The 23,667-nt window shown below is 39.3% G+C and overlaps 1 protein-coding gene and 1 long non-coding RNA gene across 5 annotated transcripts; one reads left to right on the forward strand and one right to left on the reverse strand.

The window, feature by feature from the left end:
• The first annotated feature begins 1,205 nt into the window (after window positions 1-1,205).
• On the forward strand, window positions 1,206-9,334 carry LOC112559034 (glucoside xylosyltransferase 1-like). 2 transcript variants are annotated; one of them, XM_025229880.1, is made up of 8 exons: window positions 1,206-1,849; window positions 2,424-2,894; window positions 3,873-4,050; window positions 4,354-4,488; window positions 4,908-5,100; window positions 5,601-5,750; window positions 6,529-6,701; window positions 7,079-9,334. In XM_025229880.1, exons 2-8 carry the CDS (start codon window positions 2,530-2,532, stop codon window positions 7,259-7,261), a joined length of 1,377 nt encoding a protein of 458 aa, XP_025085665.1. In that variant the 5' UTR covers window positions 1,206-1,849; window positions 2,424-2,529; the 3' UTR covers window positions 7,262-9,334. The 2 variants fall into 2 exon arrangements, with proteins under 2 accessions (XP_025085665.1, XP_025085664.1); XM_025229879.1 differs by having other exon boundaries at window positions 1,207-1,849; window positions 2,437-2,894.
• Window positions 3,976-23,639, reverse strand: LOC112559037. 3 transcript variants are annotated; one of them, XR_003098268.1, is made up of 8 exons: window positions 20,428-23,638; window positions 16,385-16,561; window positions 16,103-16,217; window positions 15,396-15,513; window positions 12,002-12,107; window positions 4,884-5,031; window positions 4,325-4,377; window positions 3,976-4,115 (listed from the first exon to the last, which is right to left on the reverse strand). It is a non-coding gene; the product is annotated as an uncharacterized LOC112559037 (long non-coding RNA). The 3 variants fall into 3 exon arrangements; XR_003098269.1 differs by having other exon boundaries at window positions 16,103-16,255; window positions 16,385-23,639; XR_003098267.1 differs by having other exon boundaries at window positions 16,385-23,637.
• Window positions 23,640-23,667: the final 28 nt, after the last annotated feature.

Here is a 23,667-nt window from a genome sequence, read left to right on the forward strand (position 1 = left end):
TATGATATGTTTGCTTTGCTTATCCTAACGCATACAGGCAGGTTGTCGCACAAAATTTAAGCGAAGAAACTGCATTCTGCTAAATCTTCTCGCATGACATGCCACAGGCAAATTAATTGTTACATTTAATGCCTTAATTGATTGTATATGCTTTTTATCACGCTACAACAGCTTGGGGTGATTTTTTTTTCTGCTTGGTGTCCCAGCCAGCAGTTGGTCCAGAGGTGGAAGATTGAGTGGCTAATTAGGCAGATGCAAAGTTTTGTAATTCTGGCACAGTTTGAGGCTTTATAAAGTGCTATCGTTGACTGCAAGTGACCCACCCTTTGGGCCTTTTTTTTTTCTTTTCTTTTAAACCTTGTGGCGCTGAGAACTGATCGAGATCATTACTATGGGGTTTTTTTTTCAATCCAGAATGAGCAGTCTATATAGTCTGGACAATTGTCAGCGACATATTGTGATTTTCCTCTATTCAGAATTTACTTACATCGTCATATCGGCCTCCTCTTAATTGTAATACCTTCGGTCAGTCGATCTGGTGTTTGTCAGGTGATTGTATCTTAAGTTGGAAATTGTACAGATTTTTACAGCCTTTAGTCCATATAGTTTTCGACTGGCGTTTTCGATGACTCAAGCTTGGTGCTAAAATGCCTTGTAACCTTCTATTTGAATTTTTTAGGGCCATTTCACCTTCTACCTGGCGACACTGAATTTCATTTCAGATTTTCTTGGCTACCACGTGCGGCACAATATTTTACTGTAATTGATAATTATGTAGGGTACTGTGTTAGGATAGATGTTTGGATAGGCTAAGTGTTTGCAGTATTGTACTCTTATTATGGTACAGTACTGTGTGAACGTATGATCCGACTTACGTCGAAATTCGGTTTACGACGCCTCGTAAGAACGGATCAACGTCGATCGTAAGTCGAGGACTACCTGTATATGACAGGCATCTAGGCCAATCCAGATCAATGACTATACATGTATAGTTGGTTTTGTTGCTATATGGTGCTTTCTAGCTGACTGTAGAATTCTTCAACCTCTTATTCGTCTTTATTACGAAGTTTGAGCGATTAAGTCGTGATGACGGTAATAGGTGAGGCCGAGGAGATGCGGATAGAAATGAATTAAGTCAGCTATAAACGCAGTATATATAGATGCACACTTCGTGGTAGTGATAGGGGGGAGGAACACATTTACTGAAATGTTATTTTTAATCAGATGCATCAACCCGAAGATGTAAAATTGCATTAGCTGCTAAAATAACTTTATACAATAGTCATCACATTAATTAGTGCTCAATCACGGACAGTTGTTGGAACAAGATGTATAAGCGTTTCTCTGACCAGAGAAAACGGTTACCACAGACTCCGGTCATAACTATAGAGTTGCTCGATTGATGTGTCATGCTAGTTTTTCTCTCGCTCTCTTTCACCACAATCTGGGTTATATCTCAGCTTCATGAAAAAATATATATATTCTATGGCATTTCTATATATGCCATATAGTGCATCGTGGATTAACCCTCAGATAATTCTCACTTTTGGGGGTTGTGATTCGAAACAGCGGGTTTTCCTATTGACACAATCTGCGGTAGTCACTATTTCAAAGCGAAATACCTTTTCTTTTACCCATTTTAGATAAATGGAAGTGTATTACTAATGTCTCCAAAATCCATTGGCAGTGAAGCAACCCGCGTTAAGGAAGATTAGAGTTTCCTAGTAGTCTCCCTTGTGGGAGTTCTTTTGTCTCCAGCCAAAGCAAACACCAAACTGGCAGACGACGCGAAAAAAAAAAAAAATTTTGAAAGCTTTGGACCCCTGTAGACGATGAACCTTCAAAACAGGTAGCATTATTTATCAACTTCTGTACACCATTTATGACAAAGTTTACTTGCTATATACTGACCTTTTGCATCTATTCTAATGTAATTATATGCCTTTCTTTAGCTTGCTAAAGTTTAGGTAAAGTTCTTGGATCGAATCATTTTGCTTGTATCGTGAGGCGTAGTATTGAGTCCCTATAGCTGTATGGGAGAACACTGCCATTATTAGCATCCAGACCTTTCTTGATGTTTTGAATCAAAATTTGCTTTACGTTTATACTGTCACTCACCGCTAAAAATTCGCCTAACGTATGTCTTGTGGGATTAATAAAGTACTTTTTGCTGACACTTTGCACTTCTAAAAGTTAAAATCACTGGTTTATCATTCGGACATTTAGTCCAATAGATTATACACCTACAAACTTTGTCCCGACTCGTGACGTTTGACAGCTAGTTTCAGAGGTTGTCCTTAAGAGAAACTTAATTCCTTTGACAAGGCAGTGTTTTGTGATTATATTGGGTGGGCAACAACATATTGCAATCTGATTTCCTTTTGTGGCAATAACACAAGTCTGTTATTCTTTCTTAAATTCAGCTCTTTTTTTCAGATCTGACATGAAGCTTCCCTTGGAATTTAAATAAATGTAAAAATGTAATCAGATTTTCATTAATCTTAAGAGTTATCTAGGATTCATTTCCCAATGAGGCGAAAGATGTTATTTCGAATTGGACTGTCTGTAGTCATTTTTGTGTCAGTATTATTATTTTATTATAACAACATTAGGGATCAGAATAAATTGAAGAAGTTAAAGATTGGTGAGCAGTATGAGTCAGTAGAACAAATTGATGGTTTAATAGCAAAATATAAAGAGAATGATACAGGTCAAAAAGGTAGTAACCCAGTAGATGAATCCAAGCCACTTAATGGTGAAACTGAAGATGAAGATAGACTTGAAAAAGATGTTGGGGTTGAAGAAAAAACAGTTTTGAAGAAAGACGAAAAACCACATGAACATTCGAAGATACTTCACAGTAGCACACCAGGATTGAGACCTGTGATACAAAGGTAAATTTCTTGCTAATCTGAGCATGTTATGTTCGCAAAGAAAAGCAGCGTCTATTTTGTGTGAAAGTGCCTGTGCATTGTGTCAAGTTTTTAAAATGTTTTGTTCGGTTGATTGTTTTTAGTGTTGATTGTTCAGATAGGGAATACTTATATATGATTATGGAAAAGCATTTAGTCCTGTAGAGGCTGTGTGAATTATAACACCATGCTGTTGACTGGTTTTTGGTGTTGAAAGGCCAAACATATACATTACAGCAGGAAGAAGGGGTTTGACCCAGGGGATGGAGATGAGGAGCACATAAAGTGCTGGCTATCCTACTAGTCATTCTTCTCTCACTGCTTCCATTTGGCATGACAAGTACCCTTACCTCTAAGTTGAACCATTCTCTCTTGCCATAATGTAGAAGTTTAGCCTATAATTCTATACTAGCAGTAGAGGCTATATCAACAATACTGTAAAATTTAGTATGTACCTTGAGTGGTAAATTGAGATTGCAGACTCTTCCCTTTAAATGGAAGTGAAAGGGATCTCGAAATTTCTCAAGATATCTTGAAGAATTATTATTATGACATTTCTGATCACATTTTTTTTTAATAGTTGTGTTTGTATGTACATCATGTGTGAGAGCATATATGAGTGTGCTATGATAGCAAGTGTCTGGTTTTATATGCATGAGTATGTGTGTTAGAAATGTCTAGGGTCATATTTTAATATTGGTTTTAACCATTTTATGCTGTTACAAATTTGCAGACTACTATCCCATTAATCACAAAGCTAAGGTCTGTGGACTAAGCAAAGCGAGAGTGCGTAGTTTCTGTGAACACAAAAAAACTGGCCTTTTTCTTCAGGTGTTTTACTATTAGCAGGTTTTGGAAAAAGTTGTAATGAATTCATTTTGTGCTATAAAAGCATTAAAAGTAAACATATTCAGTCTGTTCCAGTCTGAAATATTTGTATTGTAAATTATCTATTTTCAGGGTTGGAAACCTTGTCAGAAGCAATCCTAAACAAGCATTACATGTTTCTGTCGTTGCCTGTGGAGATCGTGGAGAAGAAACTCTTGTACTTCTCAAATCTGCTGTGCTTTTTACAACCTCTCCACTTGTTTTTCACATATTTTCAGAAAAGGAGTTACAGAATTTTTTTCAGTTGAAGGTCAGTTGGATTAGAGAATAGTATTTCTATCCCTCTGCTTCAGCTGTTACTCATTCTGTGTCACACTGAAATGTAAATAGACATGTACACTGTACAGATGGATGCAAAACTACTGAATGCTACCATATTTATAAATATTTTACGTTCAATAGAAAGCATCTCCAATTATTGAACTGCCAACCACAATCTCCAAAATGAAATATGTTTTGCCGATTTCTCTGCTGAAGTCTTTTTTGCAAAATTGTTATCATTTTTTAGAACTTATTTTTTTTACCTTTCACTGACATGATAGTTCTGTTCCAGCTGGATTTGTGGCCAAAGGATTTTCTGGAAAAAATTGAGTATAACATATATGACATCACATTTCCATCAGAAGAGAATGCAGATGAATGGAAAAAACTTTTTAAGCTCTGTGCTTCACAGAGATTATTCTTACCAGTATGTATCTAACTGAAAAGGCTTCTTTGATTTATTCAGCATATATTTAACTGATTGCTCATTCTAGAAATATTATCAGAGTCACATTTTAACAGCTGTACTCTATTTTTAATTATTGTTTCTATAGAAATTTGATGCCCATGCTTTTCTACATTGTTCAAAACTATTAAAGTAAATGTACAGCTTCTTTAATAGTAATAATAGTAATAAATGCATGTTTATGTGTTGCCCCCTCATAATACTATGATCATCCTTTAAGCACAGATGTGCTTAGCAATAAAATTAAGATATTTGTTAACAATCACACATAAGTTAAATCATTGTAAAACAAGAAAGTCTATATTGCAAGAGTAAAAGGTTTAATATCAATGTATCTATTCTTGTTTACTTCTTACCACTTTGTTCTTGACTGTTTTCAGTCTCTGCTCATGCACATTGATTCCCTCATCTATGTTGACACTGACATCATATTCCTTAGTCCCCTGGAAGAATTGTGGAGTTTCTTTGCACATTTCAATGGTACACAACTTGTCGCACTGGCTCCTGAACATGAAGATGCAAATGTAGGCTGGTATAATAGATTTGCACGCCATCCCTACTATGGTCCCTTGGGTAAATATTGTGTCATTTGGTGTAGCAAACCATAGTACATTGAGCTTCCATACAAGGAAATATGCGCCATAAAAGAAGAATATCTTTAGTTGTCACTCTTGACAAAGCTATTCCTACTTGTAATGCAGGGATTAGTTTCCAAATATAATAATTGGAGTAAATGAAGATTGCGTTATACGTAATTTGTTTTTATTTTGGCTCTTGCATACATTTACAAGCATAGAGTTAAGCATCATACAATAATTTTTTCTGCATTTTTTTGTTGTTGTCTATTTTAGAGTAAACTTTAATTTTCCTCTTTCTGTCTATGAGGAATTTTATCAATGATGCTATCAGTGTAGAATTAAAAAGATGGAATTGAACAGCTTGATGATGCAATATCTTATTAAACTGTGTGACATTTTGCATAGGGTTATCAGAAATCTTTGCTTTTGTGACAAGTTGGTTGCTGCTATTTAGCGTTGTCTGTCCAAGTTTCTAATCTGCCCTTAATTGCACAGGTGTCAACTCAGGTGTTATGCTGATGAACTTGACACGTCTTCGAGAAACCACATGGATGTCATCCATTCTTAAATACTACAAAGAATACCGTCTCAAAATCACCTGGGGGGACCAAGATCTTATCAACATTTATTTTCATTATCATCCAGGTTGGATGTCCTTGACATAAACTGTGACTTTCATTTTTTATATATATATATCTTGTCTTGTAAATTTGTGTGTATTTTTAGGAATGCATAAGCCTATTCAAAAATAGAATGTAAATTATGAAACTTTACAGTTAATTAATATACATGCTTTCAAAATTATTTATATTGAGTTTGTCTCCTAGATTCTTAGGGATTTGTAGGAATTTACAGGCTGGCAGGATTAACATGCTTCTAGAAATTTCTTTATTGGTGTCAAGTTATTTTGTCACTTCAGTCGAAATCATTTTAAAAGGTAGGGTTTATCTGTTGCTGATGCAAGCTTATCTGTGAGATGTGTTCATAAAGCATTATGTGGGCAACTAATAAGCAATAAATGACTTGCTGCCTACTGACTTGTCTCTTGTTGGGTTTTGGCTCCTATTATAATGGTCAGAAGGCAGATTGATGTAGCGTGACCTGTAGATGTTGCACTTGAGCTGCTATCTTTATTGTGTTGAAAGATATAATTTTTTTTATCTATTTTCTTTTCAAACATTTGATTGAAAATTAATTGAATAGCCTATCAAGCTTGCAAATTTTAGATTCATTCTTTTCAGATGCTTGATGACAATCTCTTTTAGGCTTTTGGGACATAATTGAGTAATTTATTATTAACCATATAACCTAACAGCATGCTGATACTAGAGCTTATTGTTTGTTTTATTTTGTGTGCTCTTTTTCAATCTTTTTCATTATGAAATAGTGTGAAAATGAGGTGTCTCATATTTGTTATTTTCAGATCAGCTTTATGAATATAGCTGTGAATGGAACTACAGACCAGACCATTGCATGTATATGAGTGTTTGCAAAACTGCTGAAAAAAATGGAGCATATGTTGTACATGGCTGCCGAAGAGTAATGCACAATGACAAGCAGCCTGCCTTCAAAGCTATTTATGACACATTCAAACAGGTGAGTCAATGCAAATAGTGTTTTGTATAAGCTGTTCACCATTATGCCTTTGGGCACAGTTTCTAACAATCACAGATATATACTTCCTGTTCTAACCAAAAATAAAAAGGAATCAGGCCAAATCCTTTGATAAATTTTCATGTGTAAACACTGTGTTTGAAATATATCTGATGTCTGTAAATTTTGTTTTTGTTTCATCATCTTTTATTGACTTGAACAATTGCATTCTCAAATTTCTTCACATAAACAGCTGCAACATCCTCTCACTTCCCCCTTTGAAAACTTTTTAGTTTATTCTCATACTGTATTTTTTTGGAAAAAAAGAATATTATAATTTTTCAGCTTTTCTCATTTTTATTTTAAAAATTATTTTGCAGCATCAGCTGGGTGACAATATAGAGACTCAACTGCTGGAAAATTTGAAGAAAAACTTGCAGTCAACAAGTACCACCCCATGTGGGAAAGTAGGCTCTATATTTTTACAGCAATTGGAGAAATTTGTTAACAAGCAACAGCATTTCTTACCAAAGAAACCTATACCTGAGAAACTGAATAGATAATATTTTGTTTTTGTTTGTTTGCATGTCTTATTTCGTGAATTGGTTGGGATTCATAACATAAATCATTCAAATCTTTCTTCAGTTTAACTTTTTCCCTCTGTTCATTGATGGTTGTGGTTTTATTGAAAATCTATGTATTCTTTGATATAAATAAAATTATTATGTTTTTATTTGTGGATAACTATTATGCTAACTCATATGTAATTGCTATGTAAAATTGTGGTTAATTATGCTGATTCTTATGTTATGCTCTTTTATGTGGGTGTGTGTGCACATACACACACACCAGAGAGTGGGTAGCTAACAGCTCAATCATCAGATGTAGACCATATGAGATGTGCACTAATAATGTAAGCAACATGTGCAAATACATATGACTTAAAAAAGTTTTGCTCAGAGGCCTGCATGATCTAGTGAAAAGTTATCAGGGTGCAGTAAACGTTACCTAAGGTCACAAATGCTTTCTCTAATTATCTCCCATAGTCTGGATTTTTAATTGTCAGCCTTGCTTTCACTTGTTTAGCTTATCAGATGCAATCTTCGAAACTACATGTCATACTTTGGTGCTCTTGTTGTAGAACTTTTTTTTAAATGTTAGTAAGAAACCATAAGAAAGATTCAAACACCTTAACAAAAATCAATCACCAAAACTGTAACATTTGCAAGAATGGTTTTACTTTTTTTTGGACAAGGAAGAAATCTGTAATGCGAAAAATCCATAGGTGATGGTAAAATATTTTAAGGCCATTTACATGATGCCATAATGAAAAATGCATGGAACTTGAGGTATAAGATGTTATCCAGCTGTTCCTAAGGAAGGAAATAACCAAGGTGTTTCAGGCGAAACAGATAATGGTTGTGAAAGTTGGTGGGAGTGGTGGCATCATACTCTTTACATAACCATACATTTATTAATTGATTGTGAAGAGCATTTTAATTTTTGTTCTTGTAAATAGCTAATCTTTAGTATCTTATAATTATGTATCTGAGCATAGCAGCACTTACAAACTAACAGCTGTGTTAAATTGTTTTCTGTCAACTTTTTGAAAGTAGATGTTCTGTTGCAGATGTAACAGTGATTTTTTTTTTTTACTTAAAAGATAATCTGCTGAGTAGATTTTTATCACTCTTTCAGTGGTTTTTGCCTCAAATATTTCTTTCAATTTTGGTAAAGAAAGATTTCCTCCACAGTGTGACACTGGGACTAAGCTCTTCACAGACGGTTTGACTTAGTTCCACTAAAATCACTTGTGGTGAATTGTTGGTTTTTATATTGTGTAGACGTAAGCTAAACAGTCCCTCTGTATTTAACATTTCCGTAAGACATAAGTACGACTAGCGATCATAAATTTTCCAAGATCTGTGCAATTTTTAATGGCAGAAGACAATGTTACACTGACAAGTGAAACAGCACATATTTGTAATGATTCCCTACAACAAAGAAAATGCAAAGCATTTAATAGTATTTACATTTTCATTATATTTTATTTGCATGTTCATCAGCTTTGTGCCAGGAGAGATGGCTGAGCTATAGATGGGAATAATCAGGTTGTCTCCCTTCTGACCACACATTTCCTAGGTTCTTTGCACCTGTTTGTACTGTCTTTGCTGCCAACCCCTGTTATCCACCTTCGTGCCAAAGATCGTTGATTTAGATATTTAGCCTGATTCGTTTGATGACATGTGTCACTGACTATCACATTTTCGTTTTATGTGCAGGTGTAGACAGTATAAATAGGAATACAGTGAAATGCAGGGTGCTTGAATTCATTCACATTTGTTAAAATTCAAAAACTTTGTAAATATTTTGAAGTATTTCGATTTTAATCATTAATGAATTTCTTTATATTTCATAAATGTTTTGTCTTCCATTGTATAATCAATATTATGGTACTGTCTGCAGTAGTTCTTCCATGCACAAACTTTGATATCAAAATTTTAAAAAAATTCTTCCAATTTGGAAAATCCAAAACTTGTTATAACATCAGCTCTATTTTTCTTAATTTGTAAAATTTTAGGTGGCAGTTTCTTTATATTGTTATAAAATTTTATAAAATATAAAATTTTCAATGAGGTTGTCTTCATTGTCATGTTTCTACTCCAAGCACAGTTCTCAGATGGTGCATATAATGTCTGTGAGTTTTATTGCTGCTGTACAGTACAGCTTGGTTCATGAATCCTTTGTGTAGTCAAATGTCAACCTACACCTTGCATAACTGGCTTTATGAGAAAATTAAGTCATGTATCTGTTTTGGAGAAAGTTATTCAAGAAGCTTTTACCAATTTCTTTAGCTAGCGGGGAGGTCATGTTGGATAGCTTACACCTGACAGATACTAGAGTTACCCGTCATCTTTAAAAGTCTTCTCTGCCGTCCCTATCAACGGTGTTCAGGCAGATGACATTCCAGTAGGGTCGTCAGCTGACGCTGCTAACCACTTGACCTTGTAGAAGTCCACATTGGTTGTTGACAGTAGCTGTGAGTGCCATTTGCTTCTGGGGTTTTGTCACAGAAAGTCTGCCTTCAATTTCTGCTATGCCTCATTCAGAAGACATCGATGTTCCCTTTGCCAGTTCCCCCAAAACCTTGAGCTATGTGGCTTTAGGTCAAGACTGAGACGTTTCTGTATTGTCTCTCTAATCCTTCCTTCGATAACATGTTAAGCGGAGGCAGAACAATATCCCCTTCCCCCTTAGCTGTGACCACATCGTTTTTGATGTGACGGGCTTGCCGGACCCCTATTGAGGGCTGGGTAAACTAGACTGGATATGATTCTGCCCACGAGGTAAAAGAACTGCTTAAAATGACATTTTCAGACTGTACAGACAAATGCTGAAGAATGTAGAGACGCAAGAGGAAGTTCCAAGAGGAATAACGAAACACTTTTTTTCACGCGGCCTCGGTAACTGGTGACACATTTTATTGCAGTTCTTTACAATTTTCCAAATGAACATACGCGCACCGCTCCTCACAGCCATACAAACCGTTGTCAAGGTGTGTACCTACCGACAAAGATAAACGGTCAAGGCCATTGTGCCGACGGACTACAACAACATTCATATTAAAATCAAGTCAAAAGTCAATGCCCTAGCTTGACACTTGAGGATGGGACCACAACTAATTACCGTTTGACTAAGGTCACCTCTCAGAAATGTGTGATCAGGTATTTATGTAGTACTAGAAATAAAATTGCTCGGATTACCGTAGCGATAAAACTCCGTTCAAGAATGCCCATTATCATATTCAGTCGCCATGATGATGTACTTCTAATCTATTATCTGATTGATAATGTTGGCTGCTATAATTTGTTTCTTTGTTGAGCTGCTTTTACTATGGATACAGTGTGTCATACCCGCATTTTATATCTGCAGGCAGCCTATAATTATGTTAGTGATAAAGTATTTTATAAAAAAAAAAAAAAACGAAATCGCACAGAAACAGTTTGAATGGTTTTATTTTTCAGTAGAATTCGTGAAATGGTGCCCCAAACTTTTTGGACTAGTGAATTTTGACAGTGCATGCTCGGGGGCGACTGAATGGGAGCAAGGAGGTGCGTGTGAATGTGAGAGAGAGAGAAGGGAAGGGCAGGGGTGTATGCAAACCGCAATGAAAATAAAAGCATAATGCCCTTACAACGGAGGGGTTGTCACAATATTTTACATTTCACTCATTTGGGTGCGTTTTATGTTAACGTTTTCTCGCCTTTCTCTGTCTCTGTGAGAGAGAGAGAGGTGAAGCTGAACGTCCTCATCCAGGACGTGACGTCAGCTGTGAAGTGCTTGTCCCAGTTGGACAAGGTGATTTGTCAGGACTGGGCATACCCAGCACGGGAAGGGAGGGAAGTTGGGAGGAATAGGAGCGAGGCAAATTAAGCTGTTTTCAGCTACACCTGTCTTCTTCCTGGATTCTTGGCTTCTCTTTCTCGGAAACACTGGACAGGGAATGGGCACTTGTGCGCTATTTACTCGGTGTGCCGCAGTCGACTGGTGTGGACAGAAGAGAGAGAGAGAGGGCGAGGAGGAGGAGGCAATTAAAAAGCGCAGCAGATGAGGGTGAAGGCCATCAACCCCCTTCTCAAGCCTCCACCACGCAATTCTTCCCCAGTCTTATTTAGACTGTAGATATTTTCCTGTATTATCCATTGTGGGGTATATTTTACCTAAAAAATCTTTAAATAATTTTTTTCTAATTTTTGGCAAAATTTTAAATTTTTTAAAATTATAATATTTTGAGATTTGGGGTCTTTGAGGCAGTATGTGTGTTTCAATAAATCTACTGTTACTGACGACAAGTTTTATTTTCAAAATTAAATACCTGTAACAAAGCACCCATGTCACTTCGACACCAAATCACCTAACAGTTGACTAAATCGGTTATTGGCTTGCTTACTTTGATAAAAAAAAAAAAAAATACTCGCACCCGGCTGGGACGGGAGGGAGAGGGGGATGAACTGGGTAAGAGAAAATCGGACAACAGGAAGACAACAACATTCTTCTTCCAGCGATGTCATCTCTACAGTGTACACACAAAATATCTGGAGTCACGACTTGATTATTCTCGATAGACAGAGCCACTCTCACTGGGCGGCTCCTGACAGCAAGTATCAACATGGTCACGTGACCAAGCCATGGCGGGGTGTGGCTGGCTGGGAAAGCCTTGGCGAGTCAATATGCTGTTTACCTAAATCACTTAAGCAGCTATCGCTTTACCTGGATCGTGTTAAGATACTTGTGATACACACCGTGTTATGTCTGTCGCCGATGACTGGTCACACCTTAGCGCACAATCAGGATGCGTGTGTCACAGGTGAACATGATTGGCTGAGGGCTGCGTCCCAGCGAAAATCCCTGAAAAAAATGAAAGGGGGAGAGTAAGAGGAAGGGATGTTCAATGGAAGACTTGATGGGAGAGGAGTTGGAGAAGAGCAAAGATAGACCCCCCCCCCATTTCTAAATATAAATTTAAGTGTATATATATATAGTGGTCTACGCTTTTCGCAACAAGGTCTTAAAATTTTCTTGCTACCTTATTGTCAATGTTCCCGTGTACTTAGTACCTGAATTCTATAACTTAGGAACCAAGGGCGGTGGGGGTTGGGGTCAGCCGCCCTCTCAAAGAAAGAAAAAAAAAATACTGAGGGAGCAAGAATGTGAACGCCGTTCACTGTCAGCATGGAGTGTTCCCTCCTCCCCCCAAAAAAAACCTAGAACCTTCTTACACCACTACTTTTAATTTAATTTCTAATGGTAAGCTGGTGCGTATGAATTTTTCTTGTCCGAATATAACTGTTCATCATTATGGAGTCTGGTATAACTCACTTTGTTGATGTTATACTTGTTTATAATTTTGACACAAGTATTACCCAGGAAGACGGTGTTACATTCGGACATGTCCACATGTATTGTTATGGATTTATATTTCTGTGGCGAATGCACGCACGGACTGCCTCTTCACACCTCGCATTGTTTCTCTGACGGTAAAAGCACCGAGGCGACGCCTCCATTATCTGAACAATGGCGAGTGTTTAATCGCCAGTCTAACACCTCAAGACAGGCAGAAAGTCCAGCTCACACCCATGCAATAGGACAATCGTTTTACAAACACTGAAAACAAATCAATCTAAATTTCATCTCTTTCTTCTTCTGTCACCATCTACCCTACAACCCCATCCCCCCTTTTCTTTCTCTTTACCTGACTGTTCTTTAGTAAACCCACAGCTTTCCAAACAGCTTAGAAACTACAAAAGGACTCCAGATGTAAGCCATGATACGTGGCAATCAACAGGTGCGCTGGAAGTTACACTACTTACCTGTAATCAGCTTGCTTCCATAAGGGATTATCATGCTTTGTTTATTCACAACGATTTCTTTGCTTAATTCAACTTTTTTTGAATGATGGTGGAGTGTAGGTCTAACTATAGAGATAGAGTTTTATCTGAAGCCTTTAATCTATCGATATTCATTTAACTTGGAGACGGACGAACAATGGAGTGAAGGGGGATGGAGGTTAGAGGGGTAACCTTTTCTTTCGACGTTTTAACTTTGGTAATTTTTTTTCTCTTCTTTATTCGTCACTTTTCTTTTTTCTCTCTCTTTTGTCTTGTTATTGTAGTTGAGCGAACGCTATATGTAAAAACAAAAGACAAACGTATATGCTGACTAAATTACCCTCTTAAATAAAGATCATCACTTTCAACCTCTTCATCTTTAACACTATCGAATTTTCTTTTCTTCTTTATTTCGATTTTTTTCTTACATCTACCCGTTTTTTTTTTCAATCGCTTCTGGCGTCACCAAAGGTTCGTTTTGTTTTTCTAATTTTTGGGTCGCAGTCAGATATGTCAGTCATCCTTGTAATATAAGCACTAAGCCTGTAATGTTCATATATTTCATATTTTATTTTATTTTTTTCATTTTAATGTATTTCATATATAATATTACTTGAATGCCTCGTATACGACGTGTACGAGTGTGTGTCTGTGTGCGTGCGTGCAAGTAAGTCTGAACTCTATTATAATTTCTATTTTGAGGAGTGGATGATACGGAGTGCTCATCCTCCTTGTAAAAGGTGTGTAGCAGCCGGAAGTGACGTTGTTCTCTGTCGTTTCCTTCTGCGGTACAACTTTTTCTATCTCCTGTATCGAAGTGATCAATTTGTCATTTGAATATTGTAAGGAAAACCTTTCTTCTTTTCAACCACAAACGCTTTTTCTATTCTTCCTTTAAAAGAAAAACGGTTGACGATTGGATGCCCTTGGACAATGTCTGCTGTTGGTTAAATGTGTATCTGTCCCTTGTCACTACAATGATCACCCACCTCTTGTGTGCACTGTAATTTACATTTTTAAAAGACTCTGTTACATATTTATGACTTCTTTGATCCTTTAGCTACTAATATACATCCCTGGGGAACAACCTTCTGTCGATGAGGGGACAGAAAACTTACAGATTGATAACACATGTCGAAGTACAACAAACATGTTACTTCCTGCTGAAACACAAACCTCTATTGTCTTAACTATAAGAGAAAAAAGTCTGCTTACAGTTTCTGAAAAAAATCCCTTTTATTAAAGTATTTGTGCATGATTATGATAAATGCGTCATTTTATATTTTATATTTTGATACAGAAATACTTTTTTTCTGTACAACTGATTATATCACGATACGTATGGTATAAAAAATTTTAAATCAGAAATATGTCGAGCAACTAGTTCCAGGAATGTAAATTGGCAAAACATCATTAAAAAAACTGTTACATCATTTTAGTTAATAGCATTGCTTTTGTTTCATTTGCAGCAAAGTCAACATTAAGAAAGCGGACTTTTTTCTCTCTGTCACACAAACACACCTGCTATGACAACATTTGCTGTCACCAACCAAGCAAACAGCGACGGTAAATTTGGTTTATTTCTCCGTGCTTGATCAGCTACGGTTGTTAAACAGATACGTGTCATTAATTCAGTCTGTTTTTATACGACAGGTGCGTCTTGCTGCGCTGCTTCCCAGGTAAAGCGACTGCGACCGTACCATGACCGCTGAACCCCGCTATACCTCCGGGTGTCATCTCTGACAGGTTTCGGCAGAAAGGGGTATCTCTAGTCCTCAGCAAAGCTCTAGTCTGTCCGAACCACAACAAAAGCTCTTGAAAAGCTGTGAGGACTGTTTTGTCCCAGCTTTCTTTTCTTTCCGATCTCTTTTTTAAAGGTTTACTAGAGTACATTATTTGTTTTAAAGGTTAATATAAACTGTTGTTTACCAAAATCTGTGTAAATATCTTGGATTCTCAAGATACACACCTACAAACTTCACAAAGTACAGAAAAAGGTCTACAACTCATGACATGAAGATTGTGCATGGATATGGTTACAATGTCTAGGGAGCGCTGACTATAAATTATGCATATACTTATGTGACAAACGGGATTTCACATTTTACCTCTTTCTGTGCATTATAATGTTTGTTCTATCTCGAAAACGCCAATGAGTATTAACCGAGATTGTGGGAAATAGTATTGTCCACTTTATTCAGCCATCAGTAAACAATTTCACCTTCCCCTACCTTTAAACTCACTGTACATGTGTGCGGGCGCGCGCGTACCTGCATGTCTAGTCTCTTCCTCACTCAGCTTTTCTTACCTCTGTTTATCTACCTGTCTCTTCAAGGCCTGTCACCTGGACTTCTCCATTACGTAGCCGCACTCCCTACCAGTATCGTCTGCTGCTTAATTGTAGTCTCCTTTCAAGAGGCTCTTCTCTGGGGAAAAGAATAAAGAATCACTGCTGCCAAATTTTTTTTCTTGGGGGGACCCAGAGATTGGTTCCGCACGAAAGAAAACAGGTAGGGTTGATTTTCTTTTATCACTCAGGGCTTCTGCTTACGCAAAAAATTGCGTACAGTACGCATTAAAAGTTCGGAGGACCCCTTCAATTTTCGTCAATGGGGTCCCCTTCAAGTGTGGGAGAAGAACAGGGACCCCTTACAAATCAGAAGAAGGGACCCCAAAGAATTTAGCCTTAGCAGAAGCCCTGATCACGAAACTTTGATTTGGATACCATCTTTTTCTTATTCCGAGTAAAGGTTGTTCTTTTATTTATTCTTTCATTTCTTTTTTGTCTTAATCAGATTCTATCTAGCCGTTAATTAACAATTTACTGTTTATTTTTCACTTTTATTGTGTTCAGTTTGCTATTTCTCATTATGAATACTTTTGGCATTCTTTCTCTTATTCCACGGTTCATTTACCAGTTTTGTATTTCATGCTTAGTCTTTGTCTCGACTTCGAGGCTTCGAATCTGCCTTACTTCTTTTTTTTTTTTTTCTTACTTCCTCTTTCAATCCTTACCTGTCGTTTTCTTTCGATTGTAGACTCACACAAACCGTGAATGCAGATTATTAGCACCCAGTCCTCCATTATGTCCTGTCACCAGGCATTCCACCGTTGGGCACACAAGACTGGGCTGACAAAGCAAAATAGCAGAACTGATGGCAGTCTGACCTGTGAGTGAAGAATTAATTATTCACGGAAGTTTGAGTGTTCTCAAATAACGACTGTGCCTACCTCAAGGACAGGCATAGGGAGCCATTAACGAGGAGCATAATTAACATTGCATAATCAACCACTTACCAGGTTTGGAGGCGTCCATAATTGCCATGCGCTTTGAATCGGTCTGATTACACCAAATTAGTCTCATTACGCATGCGCCGTAAAGCAGTCGTGCATCCCCAATTTCAATGCTTCACATGTTTTGTTTGTTGTTGTTGTTTTTTTTATTTTTTCTTCTGTTTTCCTTAAAGTTTTCTCCTGATAAAAGATGGAATAAATTTTGAAAAACACAGTCTGTACCCCTGTAGAAAAAAATCGCAATGAGAATCCGTTTGAGTTAAAGACCAAGGCGTTTTCAGGGATGTTTGTAATTTGTAAGGCTCGTGCATTAACAAATACAAAACATAAATTCTTACAGACATTCTCATGCGTTGGAAGGCCTGGTGGCGCAACAGTAGAGCATTTGTCGGCAAGGCAGCGATGATTGCTAACATTCGGATTTTGCCTTTAAGACAAATGTTTTTCTATACGTGCCATCTGAATTAACCTCCCCACTCCCCTTCTGATGAATTGGTGAAAACAAGAACCCCCTACAGTAGATACATCTGGTATGTAATGTACACGTAGGAGTACATCTGTCCTATCTTCATTCACAAAATCAATAGAATAAATCTCTAAATATATATAATTGTACAATAAAAGAATGTAATTCAGAAGAAAGATGCAACAGAACAGTACATATAAAAGTAATCGTTTACATCTAGGTCCAGACTTGCACTTTTATAACTTATCTTTCTGCGACGTCGCTCGCCTCACGCAATGTTCACAGTTCACAGTCCACAATTCACAGTTCTTTTCTCATGACAGCAATACAACCTGGCGCTGGTGTAGACTTCCCATCGACTATATATATATACAATGAGTCCACCAAACAACACTTTCTTACTTCTCCTCGAGACGGACTTCCAGTCGCCAGCACGCAGATTGGGAAAGTGGCGAGTTTCTGTTTGTCCGAGGCTGTTGCCTCTTCTTGCATGTGGGGTACGTGTCCCTGGTCACCCCTTTGAGATTAGGTTGAGTCCTCGACAGAAGGTGATAAATTCTCTCTCGAGGCCCATTTGCATTTTCCTGGGTCTTGGTGGGAAAGTGATACTGTTGGTGGTCTTAGCAACTTAACCAAAAGTAGAAAAAACGTTTTCTACATTATAGAAACCCAGATTCACAGCAAAACGGGTACGGTGTGGCACCTACATTGTGGTGGACAAATGATGCACATTGAATTATCCTTGCTGTTTATGCTTGACTGTTTGTAGGAGCCACAGTACTGATGAGCACAGAACATCTCGACAGCATACTTCATTCAGTCCTTTGACTGGTTTTGGTCGTGGCGGGGTAGTACATGAACAGACTCATCAGGCCCGCCACCCGCATGTAGTGGGCGCAAGTGGTCCTGCACAGAACAAAGTACAATCCTTCGCGTTCGTAAGCCAGTTCTTCCTCTGGCAACCGTCTTCTAACCTCCCTCCTAGCTATCTTGAAGGACTGATTTCGACAAAGTGTCGCGACCGGTCACAAAGCCAAGCTAGAAGTAACTTATTCCACTTGATTGTTACAGTTAGAGGTTCCTGGTGTCCAACGAGCGGAGCAGCCTCTTCAGACTCTTATACAGCTCTTTGATAACTTGGACGAGACCTTTGATGCTGAATTTTCGCATCACATGCCACAGTCCTTCGTTCCAGACTCTGTCAAAAGCTTTCTTAAAATCTATGAAGTTTTACTAGAGGTCCCACTGATACAGAACATACTTCTCTCTCAGGATGCGACAGTTGACGATCTGCTCAACTGAGCTCCTACCTGGTCTGAAGACAGTTTGTCCTGCTAGGAATTTCTCAACAGTAGTGCTGGTGCCATTCTGTATTACTTTCAACATGACTTTGTTTGTGTGGGTGATCAAGCTTATTGTTCTGGTATGTTCAGTGCTGAATAATGTAACAGCTGCTAGCATGGGGCAACGAAAGAAAGATGATGTATTTATTACAGGATACAAGCCAGTAACAAGAGTATTAACTTGCCATGAACAGAAACATTCTGTAATACATGTACTTCTGTATCGGTACAGCGGGACAGGGTTAAAAATGAAAGAAGGACACGGAAGAAGAAAGCTGATATCCGAAAATAAAACTCAACACACAGGAAGGGGGAGGGAACAAAAGGCACGAGAAACAGGAAGCGGAGCTAGAGAGCAAGTAGGTATAGGTTACGTGCACAAATGTCGGTAGGTGACGTTTACAAATGTAGGTATAGGTTGCGTTTACAATAATAGGTATAGTACGCTTATAAATGTAGGTATAGGTTATATTTACAAATGTAGGTAGGTGACGTTTATAAATGTAGGTATAGGTGACGTTTACTAATGTAGGTAGGTGACGTTTATAAATGTAGGTCGGTAAGTTATGTTTACAAATGTCGGTAGATTTATGTATGAGCCAGGAAGCAACTGAGGTTGGTCTGTCGTCATATACTCAGGTAGCCTGGCAGTGACTGCAAAGATTTTTTTCACTGATTTGAGCTTATCAGGTGAGGTGACTTTAGGTTGTATTCAACTGCATGAATAATTACAATTACAAAGTTCATTACTGTCTCTAACACTAACACTGCTATTGTTAGTACCGTTAATAGTAATATTCTCACTTTCAAACTATTTCTCCTCCTCTTCCCTTCTTGTTTGTTTTAATATATATATACGCAAAAGGTAGATACACACAAACTCGTCATGTTCGCAGTGCTGTTATTCACCACATTACTTCATTCAAGAAAACTGTCACCACTGAATTCCGTAGGTCAATACTTGACCCATGAGGTCACCGAGTGGGGTTTTCTGGTACGCAGTGATGTCACCCGTATAAACAAAGGCCCGCATCATGCGACGGTTGATGTGGAAAAAACGAGTTGGGCTTTCATTTCGGGAAAATGGGAAAGGGGTCAGGGACTGAGTATAGATGTAAGCATCTCAGACCCCCGGCATGCCAGTCTGGTGGCCAGGGGGGTGGGAGACCCCGTTACGACGTGACGAGGCTGGCTGCCAAGTTCTAATCTTAGCCTCATTATGCTATCTTTAAACGTGGTACAAACATTTCGCAGGTACACCGGGCGTCGTCGCCTTTGACAGGAGGTAGCGGGGGTTTCCAGTGTGACGGGGCGTGGAGAAAGCTAAACACGCACAAAGGACTTGTTGTCCTCTCACTAACGCCGACATAGGTCAATGTTGACAACATGAGTTGGCCAGAACAATGCGTGTCTGGTCACGTGATCCGCTGCGTGACTGGAAGGGGGTGGAGAGAAAAGGTGGAGGGTTCTGAAATCAGGAGTGTTTGTCGATTTCATCGGTGATTCATTGATTTGTTTTTCTGTTGATCTTTTTATGTGCTTACGTGTGTTTGCACCTGTTGGTGCGTATATGCGTGCTTACGTGATATGTACGTGATATGTACGTGATTTGTACGTGAGCTTACAAAGTGTGTGAGAGAAAGGGGAGTAGGTTTGCATCTTGTGTAAGAGAGATGTACGCATGTTTGAAACTTGTTTTTCTGGTGTGTACGTGCACATGTGTTTTAATATCTACTTACGTGCATGACAGAAAGAGGATGAGTAATGACTTGTGGGTCGAGTGGATTACAATGTTATACCTCCAGAAGATCATTTTACCTGCCATCATTTGACATCCCTAAGCCGTCTCAAGAAGATGGTGGGAAGGCTGCAAGCATCCCACAGCTTTATTTCGTGACAAAAGCGGGTTAGAGATAAATTGTTCGTGGAAAAGAGATCACAGGATAAAATCCAGTCTCGCTGCTGAGTCACGCGCGAACATGTTCTTGATCAGGCGCCAAGACCCGCGCTACACATTCCACAACCAAAGACATCCATCTTGCTCGTATTTCTGCGACGACCTTGAACCGCGTGACATCACGAGCACTGTGACGCACGCGGTGCGCGGGGAAATTCCAGCGCTGTACCATTCTCCCATAATTTTCTTTCCCCTTCCCCGGAGCATCTTGCCAGCCATAAAATGCGGTGGAGGGCCCCAACCCCAACCTATTAAAAACAAAAAGTGCAACAGACTTCACCTGTGAATGATGACAAGATGAGCGTCACCTCATGGAAGTCTGACGTCTGCTCTAACTTTTTATTCCTTTTTTATTCATTTGTTTTTCTTTTCACGTGCGTCCTTCATGCTGTCCTTATGCAGCTAAGATGAAAAAAAAAAATGTCTAAAATAAAAGTGTATGAAGTACGAACTATTTAACCTCTTTAAAATTTTCTTTAAAGGGAAGCTATGTCCTACTATATTGTACTTAGAGTTAGTATATATTAGTAATAACAATTGTAGCTACAAAGCAAGAAAAGCAGCCACGGCAGAGAAAAAAAAAAAAATTCGAACATGCACTATAATAGACAGAGTGATGACAGAGGTTGTAGCCCCTCGTTCATCTCGTTTTTCAATAGCAATCCAGAAATAGAGTCAGCCAACAGTAAGGGGTGGATGTTGTTGTAGATATACTACAGTAAGCACAGGAACAGTTTAGTAAATGTTGTTGTGTACAAACACACTGACCAACAACAAACACACTGACCAGCAACTCCATCTAAAACACGCACACGTAACTACTACAGTTAGATGTGTTGGTGGTGGTGTGGTGGTGGTGGTGGAAGAATTACAATACTGACGACGACGATGAATACGACAATGATAATGAAGACGATAACAACCACGTACATAATCATGATATATTGCCCGACGACTCTCTTCACCCCACTTCCAAGTGCAGGACATTTAATTGCCTTAATATCAGTGTCAACGAGCTGGTGATTTACGAGCCGCCTCCGCACCACATGTTTTGATAAACAGAAAGAATAATCTCACAGACGAATAAAATCACGTTGTGTACAGCTGCGCGAGCTCCATGTGTATGTGTGTGTGCACACTTGCACGTGTCTGTGAGAGAGAGAGAGGGAGGAAAAGGAGAGAAAACTGTGAACGCATGAGTTTACCTGTTAGACGCGTGCGTGGGTGTTTGTACGTGTGTCTGTACATGTGTGTGAGAGAGAGAGAAGGGGGGAGGGAAGTGAGAGAGAGAGCCGCTATCGCAGTCGGCGACCCGCCAGCGGGCTTTGACCTTTCGGTGACGTATGCATGTCTGCGGCCTTGCCATGACCTGACCTAGTTTGAGCCCCACCTCTACGGAAGGGGATTCCCCGCCGTTCGAGCCGCTCAACTGTATTGGTCGGCGCGCGGGGCCAGCACTCCCTGGCGTGAACTCCCGTCAGGCCACGCGTACGTCGGTCTGTCATTCTCACCCGCCCTTATCTAGAGCACTCGATTCACGATCTTGACACAAACAGTTTCATGTCAAATAAAAGATGTTTCAAACTCGGCGCCTGTGCTCTGTTTACTACACCATTAAAATCAGGATGTGGACATTTTTAATTATAACGCATCTTTCCCGAAAACACCTACACGTTTATGGTTAATACTTCACTTGTATCCTCCATCACCTAACCTTAGCCCCTTTTTTTTCGCTTCTCTGCCCCTCATCCCCCTTGACACACACTCACTCACCCACTCGCCAGGTTGGCAGCTGGGAAATGTTTCATCAATGTTTAAAGGATGCTCTGTCATCAAGCCAATCTGATTGTAATATTTGTTTGCACTTTATCTGGGATTTTTCAGAGGAAGGTACAACAATTTATGACTGTTATTCAAGGGATAAGCGAGGTATAAACATCAATTTAATTATTGATAAAACAGAAATTAATGGAAATCTGGACTAAGCATCTTAAATAAACAGTTCTTCATCTTGTGATTCCTGATTTTTTTTCTTCCCAAAGAAATAATTTCTTTTCTTACTGCAAGGTATTGTTACACTGTTATCTTATGTCGCCTATTTCTACTGGAATATTTTTTTGGCTGTTTGTCAAATCTCTTTTTCGACTCTAGTCTCTTTCTCTCTGTCGTTTAATCTCGTGGCATTCACGCGAGTTTCCGAGAAAAGTATCCCTAAGTCTGGCAGCTTCTCTGTAGCGGAAGATGAGGGCTTAGAGTAGGGGCATGGATATGTAAGCACGGGGAACAGCACTCCTGTGAGCAACTGTTGACGAATGATATCAGCACCGACTTTCCTGTCAGCCGCCGAAACTCACCGGTCATCGTCAGGGACCGTAAGCCGCTTATCGTTAACTGATGTCACACCAGGCTCTTAGACTGCAGAACACTTGACACTTGTCACTTCAACACATCACAGGACGTTAAGATGCAAGCACGCGTATACGAACGCACAAACGCATGTGTGTGTGTGTGAGAGAGAGAAAGAGAGTAAAGGTCATCCCCTAACCTTTTCAGGTCGTAAGGGAGTGAAGTGTAATGTACTTCTATCGGCGTTAGCTTTATGTGAGGGTAGGGCTGACTTTGATTGTTTCTCTCGTCACCTTACCTACCTTCCCCAACCCTCTATAGAGTCGGGTACCTATTCTCGACAGCTGATTTCACTGGGGGAAGTTTGCTGCGCCACACGGGGATTGAATCGTGACACCACTCGGTTTGAACGCCAGCGCTCCAATCACTGAGCTATTCACTTAGGGAGGAGGAGGAGGAGGCGGAGGAGGAAGAAGAAGAGGAGGAGGAGGAGGAGGTAAAAACTAGAATAAAAACCACACTGACAGTCAGCCCTGCTACCAGATATGACATCCCCCCCCCCCAAAAAAAAAGGAGTGTCGGAGCCGAGAACCGACCCCCGGACACCCGATTCTTCATGTCGTGATGAGAGGCGTTTTAGCCCTGCAGCACCAATATGCTGTCGATGTATCTGTCCTCACAATTGTCTGTCGCCAGCACCAGCACCACAAGTCTTATCAGCAATTTTGCTCATCGCTTCCTTACTTCCCAGTTTTCAGGTAGAAACATCACGTGACCCAAACGGTGGCAGGTGGGCGGCGCGGTATGTTAATGGTGTGCATCCCCCCTTCCCATCCTTGTACCTCCCTCCTTCCGGCAGTTCTGTGTCAGTTTTTCTCTACAGAGCGTGATAGACAGACGGAAGTAGGGATTCTCACTTCGCTGTGTGGGGGCAGGCTTCTGAGAAACCGCCAGGCAGTGACGTCAATACTGAGTATGGTTTGTCGTCTGCCAATTACTGAATGAATTGGAGCTGACAGGAGGGCTTGGAGCACTCGTTATTTAGAGTCTTTGCAAATGAGCGTGAACGGTGCGCGTGCGTGTGTGTGTGAGAGAGAGGGAGAGAGGATGTGTGTTTGTTTGTGGTGTTTTTCTGTATGCTCTGTTGTGTGTATGTTATATGTTGTTTGTCTTT

This window comes from Pomacea canaliculata, linkage group LG3 (assembly GCF_003073045.1).
Source record: "Pomacea canaliculata isolate SZHN2017 linkage group LG3, ASM307304v1, whole genome shotgun sequence".
NCBI lineage: Eukaryota > Metazoa > Mollusca > Gastropoda > Architaenioglossa > Ampullariidae > Pomacea > Pomacea canaliculata.

Bases quoted from the DNA above. Each gene is read 5' to 3' on its own strand.
- LOC112559034 (XM_025229880.1), top strand. From the start codon at position 2,530: ATGAGGCGAAAGATGTTATTTCGAATTGGACTGTCTGTAGTCATTTTT. The intron at 4,051-4,353 runs GTCAGTTGGATT...GTTCTGTTCCAG, and splicing joins AGAATTTTTTTCAGTTGAAG to CTGGATTTGTGGCCAAAGGA. The intron at 5,751-6,528 runs GTTGGATGTCCT...TGTTATTTTCAG, and splicing joins TTATTTTCATTATCATCCAG to ATCAGCTTTATGAATATAGC.